The 8,743-nt window shown below is 35.9% G+C and overlaps 1 protein-coding gene across 1 annotated transcript; it reads right to left on the reverse strand.

Annotated features, from left to right (window-relative positions):
• Nucleotides 1-1,422: 1,422 nt before the first annotated feature.
• On the reverse strand, nucleotides 1,423-8,348 carry LOC107659712 (claudin-7-A-like). Its single transcript, XM_016448734.1, has 5 exons — nucleotides 8,006-8,348; nucleotides 7,882-7,974; nucleotides 3,019-3,183; nucleotides 2,691-2,775; nucleotides 1,423-2,343 (listed from the first exon to the last, which is right to left on the reverse strand). Exons 1-5 carry the CDS (start codon nucleotides 8,130-8,132, stop codon nucleotides 2,178-2,180), a joined length of 636 nt encoding a protein of 211 aa, XP_016304220.1. The 5' UTR covers nucleotides 8,133-8,348; the 3' UTR covers nucleotides 1,423-2,177.
• Between the last annotated feature and the right edge of the window lie 395 nt (nucleotides 8,349-8,743).

The raw sequence follows: 8,743 nt of genomic DNA on the forward strand, positions 1-8,743 counted from the left end.
TCTTTTGGAAGACCAAACAAAGTAGTTTCACTTTCACAACAGAACACAGCGTTACACATGGCGGCCTTGAGTGAGCGGAGGCCGGCGGATTCGATGAAGGAGCGGCCGGTGGGCTTGCGGCAACCACATGTGATGACCCCGGGCTGGACTCCGCTTCGTCCACGGTGAAAGCCGATCCGGCGATCCACAGCGCGAAGTTGATGTATTCCCTCAGCAACCAGCACGGATCAGCTCCAGGCATGACGAAGCGGATATCATCCTCTTTTGGAAGGCCAAACAAAGTAGTTTCGCTTTCACAACGAAACGCACAGCGCCTTCACGACATGGCAGCAGCAACAATACTACAGCGAGAATAAAAGTTATGCCTTCTTTCTTTGCGTGAACATTTGGGCAGCGTTATGCAAATCTTCCCACATCGTGACGTAGGTATGTGGGGGCGTGTTGAATGAGGTAGGCGTGGTTAACTCTTAACTTTTATAAAGAATATCTCTTTGGATTTGAGACTTTAGTCTTTGCAACTTTACAAATCTTCTTTATGCACCAAGAGCTTGTAACACTCCAAAGAGAAAGGAAAAATTGAAATCGCATCATATGACCCCTTTAATTAATCCCGATTAATTGAATATTAATGTATAAACAAGATAAAGATGGCATATTTTAAATGTGTTTAATGGCATCAATTATACTGGCCTATTAATGAATATAAAAATACTGCTACAAATGTCTCCATTAAATGCATTTTCCCAGTTATAGCCATTAATTATAGTCATTCAGCATTATATAAAATGCCTGTGTTCACAGAGAGCTGCTTCACAGACAGCATACCAGTACTGAATTAAGTTCTCTTTTGTGTGTTCGTACAGTCTACTATACCGCTAGCCAAAGGATGGCAGGAAAAAATGGATGCTGCGTTAAATATTTTTAACACGTTAAACTGAAAAAGAAAACAAAAAAGCACAATTAACACATTAATTTTGACGTCCCTAAAAGTTTTTTTTTTTTTTTTACAATTAAAAAAAAATTAAATTTTAGGACATTGCAGACTGGCATTACATTTTCTATTTTATCAGTGATCTTTATCGAGGTTTCTTTTTTAAATTTTGAAAAAAAAAAAAAAAAAAAATTTTTCCATGTTTAAAAAGCACAATTAACACATTAATTTTGACGTCCCTAAAAGTTTTTTTTTTTTTTTTACAATTAAAAAAAAATTAAATTTTAGGACATTGCAGACTGGCATTACATTTTCTATTTTATCAGTGATCTTTATCGAGGTTTCTTTTTTAAATTTTGAATTAAAAAAAAAAAAAAAATATTTCCATGTTTAAATTATATTCTGAATCTCAGATTTCAATATAGATTTACTGTATTTTTGTGTAATGCAAATTCACTTTTGGAATGTGATTATCTTTTTCAACCACAGGAATAATAACCAGCCTGATGCAATGAAAGCCAACTTTATTGAAAATAAGCATGTAAAACAAGTGTGTAAACAATAACTAATACTGCCATTATCATGAAACTTTTGTAAGTAAAAGATATTCAGATAGGCTCATGGATGATAAAATGAACATGAGTTAATACTGCAATGTGTTAAGCAAACGAAAAAAAAAAAACCCATGATGTTCAGGATCTTTTTTGACCCTCTGCAATTACATGAAATTACATAACAGTGGCTCAAATGAGTATTAAAAAGGTTAGCATTTCGGTGGGATAAATACTCAAAAACAAGCAAATCTTAAAAATAAAAAATCTGCCTCCATTTTGAGCAACACCTGCTTATTGTGTTGGTTATAGTGCTCCCTAGTGGGCACTTTGAAAACACCAACATATATGACCCACTACCCAAGTTTCTCTTCTTTGAAACAGAGAAACCAACCTAGTTGTTTTCTTCATTGAAACACTGAGGGCTCAAAGCTATCTTGTGAGTATTTGTACTGGCACTAGATTCCTACAGTCCTCCATTTCCAAAACTCCCAGAGAGTTTGTAAATACATTATTTATTTGAATTTTTGGACAACTGATTGCCCTTTTTATAATGGGACATTAGACAGTTTGTAAACTGTTGTCTTTCTCAGTGACAGCTGTTCAACCTTCATTATTGAGTTCATTATTTTGTTGAAGAAATTTTTCACCTTCTGAAGTTGGTGCAGTATCTGTCCAGTGGGGGGCAGTCTTGGTCACACATACTCTTTGTTGTTGCTGCTGGCAGACCGTGCAGAGTTACTTTTAGGATATTTTGACACTTGTTTACTTCGAGGGCAAGAGGCAGCCAACATGGCTCCACCGAGAACATCAAGAAATGACCCGCCCCAAGCAATGAAAATGGCTGCTCCAAACTCAAACCTAAAGAAAAAAAAAAAAAAAAGAAAAGGTCATATGGGAAATGTTGTGAAAATGATACATTATTTATTATTTTGTTTTTACTATATAATTGCTTTTGGCCAAAGTTCTAGAGTGTTTCTTAACCCTGTTCCTAGATGCTTCCAACACTGCACTTTTTTTAATGTTTCAATAATCGAAGCCACCCAATTTAACTTAACAACACTAGTAGAAGTGCTCCAAGAACTGAGAGGGTGTGTCAGATAAGGAAGTAGTCCACATCCAAAATGTGTCTTTTTGGGGGACCTCCAGGAACAGAGTTTGGACACTCTGCTCCAGAAATTGTGCAAAGTAAAATTCCTTGTGCTCACTTGGTGTTGACTGGAGTGAAAGGGTTGTAGAAAGCTCGGATCACATTGTGGGCAAACCATGAGCAGGCAACAACTGCACAGAGGGCTGTAGGAACAAAATACAGAAACTGTTTAAAAGAAAAAAATAATAATACAGAAGATCTTTCTTTGTTTGCCAATATCTTCAAAGCATTAGCTAGTTTAGCATTAGCTACCCTGTTTTTTTAATGATGTTCATTGACCCACAGACTGAGCAAAGACTGATGTTATATAAGCGCAGTTCAAACATGGTTCACTGTAAACTTGCATGAACAGTCTGTCTCAGTATCTCGCTCACACATACACTCACCTCCCACTAGCAGTATGATGCCCCCTGTCATGGCCGTGCGAGCCTTGCGAACTTTGTCATCAGCTCCACAAGTGGTGCACTTCATGCCCATGCAGGCCACACCAAGACCGGCAATGGACACAATGATACCCACAATCATCAAAGCACGGGTCGCTTGAAGATCACCTGCAGCAGACAGATAGAGAAGGAGAGAGAAAGACAGTGCATTAAACATATGCAGATTGTGCTTTTATTGAGTTTCTACACTAAAACTAGATGTTGAGATCTTAACAACTGTCAGTCATACAAATGGCCAAACCACCAGGAAATAGCTCTTAAATAAGTTTAAAATCATATGTAATATTAAATGATAAATTAAATTGTACAAATTGTACAACAACCATATTGTAAATAATAATCATTTCTAAAATAATAATTGTCTTCTCAAAAACTGGATGTTGAGATCGTAACAACCATATTATAAATAATAAAGAAAATAATTGAATATTATACAATATTGAATTATTTATTTATAGTGCTGTCAAACGATTAATCGCATTCAAAATAAAAGTTTTTGTTTACATAATATGTGTGTGTACTGTGTATATTTATTATGTATACATAAATACACACACATGCATATATATATAAGAAAAAATGTTATGTTTATATATTAAATATATTTATAAATAATATAAATTATATGAATATACATATATGCATGTAAATATTTTCAAAATATATGCATGCATGTGTGTGTATTTATATATACATAATAAATATACAGTACGCACACATATATTATGTAAACAAAAACTTTTATTTTGGATGCGATTAATCGCAATTAATAATTTCACAGCACTATTTATTTATCATTTAAATTAAATTATAACAAAAAGTTTTTACTTCAAAATATTGAGTTTCTATATCCAAAACTGGATATTGAAATCTAACCATCAGTCCCGCAAAAGGCCAAACCACCAGAAAATGTTTTTTGCAAAAAAAATAGCTGTTAAATAAAGAATATTATAAATTATAATCATTTAATATAATATATAACTAAAAGTATTATTTACTTTTCTTAAATTTGTTATTTGTATTAATTTACATTAAATCATAACAAAAATTCTTGCTCTGCAGTTGCTAAAGTGTTCAGTGTGTAATTTTCACAAAAATCTGAGCACTAGTAATAGTGATGCTTGCCTTTGCACATCCACTAACTAATTGTGCACTGTTAAAAAATAATGCAGCTAAAAAAAGTATATATAAAATCAGTTAGGCAATACAGCTAAAAGAGAGAGCAAGAAGCCATTGACAAGAACCAGTCTGTGCCAGTGCAATCCTGTACATGTGCACACAAACCCCACCAAGAGAGGAGATTAAAAAAGGGAACATGCAGGGGGCAGGGGTCCAAGCTGTAGTGAAGCGGAAGAATTATTCCACTCCTTTATTCATTAAAACACAATGAGGAATCTCCTGCCAGGCACAGAAAACAGTCAGTGGTGGAATTCAGCGGGTCACCCTTCATCCTCCTGCTTTCTCTCGTCTTTCGCTCCTCCCTCCATCCTAATTCAACCTGCTGTCAGGTGCAGTTCCAGCTGGTTTCAGCTGGAAGTGTCCAGTGTTGGGGAAGAAGCTACTCTTAAACTGTAGCTTGATAAGCTACAAGCTACTCATAAGTTAAAGTAGTTAAGCTACAGTCAAGCTACCCTTCTGGAAAAGTAGCTAGCTACACTACAAATTACTACCGAAAAGCAGCTAGCTACATTGAAACTTTTTTTTCACAACGTCGTATATTAAATAACTGAGTAAGTGTTAATGACGAATGTTTTAAAGGGGTCATATGATGCGATTTCAAGTTTTCCTTTCTCTTTGGAGTGTTACAAGCTCTTGGTGCATAAAGAAGATCTGTAAAGTTGCAAAGACTAAAGTCTCAAATCCAAAGAGATATTCTTTATAAAAGTTAAGAGTCAACCACACCTACCTAAAACGGCTCATCGACTCTGTTGCCCTTTCGGGCTTGAACTGATGGAAAAAAAAACTACATTATTAACTGTCTTGATATATACTTTGAAAGCTGAAGCTCGCGATTATGGTAAGGGGCGTTACATTTCCGACGCGTGCTTGTGGTGTGGGCTTTGTTGAAAACGAGAGAGGCGGGGCATAGAGGACCTACAATAATGTACAGTATTTGAAAAATAATGTGTTTTTTGAACATTAAAGCATGTCAACATATTCTGTTACACCAAATACACAAAATAATGATCTTTAAAATAGCATCATATGACCCCTTTAAGTAAAATATTTGATATTTAAAACAACAATGCAATACAATTATGATGTCAAAGACTATTGTTTTATTACACACAATATTTAAATATCTCAGACTGTCAAAAGTCAAAGGGCAAAATTCCAACAAATTTAGCATTGCAATAAAATGTTATTTTTATTTAAATTGTTTAAATTAAGCACACAGAAGCATTTTCTCAAAAATATGGCAAGAAATTATATTGAATTCTGAACAACCGCTCACCTGCGGCTCTGACAGGGAAAGCACTAACAGGTGTGGTTCAAGCTGCACGATTTGGGGAAAATAATCTAACTGCGATTTTTCTGGTTAAAATAGTCACTTTAAACTTCTATTTTTTAAAACAAATAAAAAAAACCCCAATATAATAATTAGATAAAAATTCATGATAACAATACTAATTTTATTTTACAGAAAACTATTGTTTTACAAAAAACGGCAGGGTTATAGTTACAGGCAGCCTATAACTGTACATCATATGATACTGTTATGATAAAAATCTTTGACAGTAATTCTTAATTTTTATCAGGAAGTATGTAAAATCAAAAACGGAGTCCATGTATTTAATATGAAATAGTGTATGAGCCTTTAATGCAGCTACTGTGTGGGGAAAAACAACCCCTGTACACTTCTGCACTGGAGAAAAACATGTATTATCATATGTTTACTTATGTTTCTTTAGAGAGGTGTTCATTTTCCTATTTATGCCCAAAATAGGACTGAATGCGCAATACTAAGCGCTGAAAACATGTAATGTCTGTTTCATTTATACTGGCAGCCAGAGGGCACCCTCACGCGGAAACTCCACATATGCATCACAGAAGTAATAGAACTCATGATGCTCCAGGAAATCCCTAATATGGTTGTGCCTAGAAGGGATACAGCAAAAACCGGAAGCTAACAATAAATAGAATTTTCTACCTATTAGATTGTGTTTTATTAAAGTCTACACATACCCCAACCCTAAACCTACCCCTTACAATAATGCAAAAATAGTAATTATTGTTGTACAGTGTGAGAAAAATTACGCTATATTGATGTGCGCATGCCCAGTAGTTTTTGCTGTATCCCTTCTAGCCTTAACCCCCTAATATGGACAAAGGTATCCAGCTATCGCTGAATAAAAAGAATATAGAAACGCTTGAACTGATTAAACAAAGACAACAAACCCACGACAGCGACAATATATGGTTTATCTGTGTTCTTCAAGCCATCTCGGGTATTTTCATAATAATTAAGTAAATTTATAATCCATTTGCTAATCGACATAGTCTTTATTACAGTATAGAATATATTTTCTGCCTCAATCTGTGATAAGACGCCACATCAGATCAGAAAATAAAAGTTATTTCAAACTCTTGACTGATGTTGTGGAGTAAAATCATGTTATTAAATGTTCTCTTTTGTTGGACATCAGGTTTATTAACACTTTTCATTAAGTTTGGGCAGATGTTTGGCGCGTGTTGTTTTTTTCAGCGACTCAAACTCACAGCGCTTGCAGAGATGAGCATCATTTACTACTGATTCTGCGTGATATACATAGATGGCGGTAATGCACTGGTTTAGTATGTGATCTTGTAAGAAGACGCAGCGCTGCTCAGTCTGTTGCAGGTTCACAAAATAGAATGTAGCTATTGTCGCGCTACCCCGCTATTTGCTGGAAAAAGTAGTTAGCTACTAGAAAAGCTACATTGTTTTAAAAGTAGCTGAGCTACTGTCAAGCTATACTGAAAATGTTAGTTACGTTAGTAGCGTTGATACTTGTAGCTAGCTACTCCCCAACACTGGAAGTGTCCTGTAGTTTTCTCAGAAATAACCTCTGAGGTTCTGCACAGAGCCCCTCAGTAAATACATCAATTCAAGGAGTGAACCACAAGAGCAAAATCAATTTTGTTAACAGCCTATGTTAATCTGTAGAGAGCGTTTCTGCAAACTCTGAAGAGGGATGTGACGAGGTTGTGGTTTCCTTTATAGCCCTAAACTGAAGCACTCAATTCAATGAATAAACTCAGAATTCATTACTGGTAGTTGGGTGTGTTAATAAAAATACTTTGGCAACTATAGAAACAATGGATTACGTTCTTCCTGGAGAAGCAGGGGCTGATGTCACCATGGCTACCTGTCCTGCCTGATTACATTACAGTCATACAGAAGATTCAAAGTCCCACTGGCGAGGCCAGCATCCATTAATCAAGTACTGGCTGGGAATAGCACCAGTGTTTATTTGAGAGTGTGTGTGTGTGTGTGTGTGAAGAGTTGGAAACTACGGCTTCCAATGCCAGAGAATTCCAATAAACACATACAGTACAGATATACAGTATATTACAGGGCATGCACTTGATCAATTTATGTACAAAATGGATCAAATTTGTGATTTAGTAGTGTGTTTTTAAATCAACCATTGGGATTTTCTACATTCTATATCACAGGTCATTAAAATAAATACTGTAAGAGAAAAAACATGCTCACTGGAGTGTGAAAAAAACATTAGACAGCTTTTCTATCAATTTCTCTATTTTTCATTTTTTTAAAAGAAAGACCAGACAGACATTCTGATAGATAGATAAGACACTCACTGTCTAATTGCAGAATGGAGTCGTAGATTTTGCACTGAAGCTGTCCGGTGCTCTGAAACGCGCAGGACATCCACAGTCCCTGGTAAGTGGCCACTGCCGTGATAATACTGTCCCCCACGTACGCGCGTGATAATACTGTCCCCTACGTACGCGGACATCTTCCACTGCGGGAGGATGGTGCCCACGATCAGTCCAACGATGCCAGTCAGAGAGAGACCAAATCCAAGCAACTGAACGCCCGAGTTTGCCATATTTTTGACACTTAATGGCAACCTGAGCAACAGTTGGCACTAAACTCCGTCCGACTCCGCTCACCGCTCCTGTCACTCTCTGAAGAACCGCTCCGAAAAAAACTGTCGATGAAGTTGAGAAAGTGACCAACTCACCGAGGAAAAACAGCAGTCTGTCAATCAGCTCGCGGTGTTTGCCAGTCGAAGTGCTGAGTAAAATACAGACGCCGAAGTGTAGTCTTGGGGGAATGAGAGGTCGTGACGTCACACAACATAGAATCGCCCACATCATCTTCACTTAAGTTTTACATTTTGGTTATCCTACACAAAATATCGGTTAGAAAACTTGTTTAAGTTTACATTTTCTCTGTAACATATTCTTCTAGACAAGTGTTTTTAAGAAGGAAACCCGCTTTCACCAAAAAACAATCATGGTAAATCATAAGTATGACATGAACGTCTAAATTATGAGATACTACGTGTCAGTTAATAAATAAAAAGTCGAAATTATGACAAAAAAGTTAATTATGATTTCAGTTGGCAGAAACGGGGTTGCATAAAACAAACACTATTGTTGTTCTTAGCCTAATTATAGCAATTAAGCCTATTATTATTATTATTTTGCATGCTTA

Source organism: Sinocyclocheilus anshuiensis, unplaced genomic scaffold (genome assembly GCF_001515605.1).
Source record: "Sinocyclocheilus anshuiensis isolate Anshui unplaced genomic scaffold, SAMN03320099.WGS_v1.1 scaffold960, whole genome shotgun sequence".
NCBI classification, from domain to species: Eukaryota; Metazoa; Chordata; class Actinopteri; order Cypriniformes; family Cyprinidae; genus Sinocyclocheilus; species Sinocyclocheilus anshuiensis.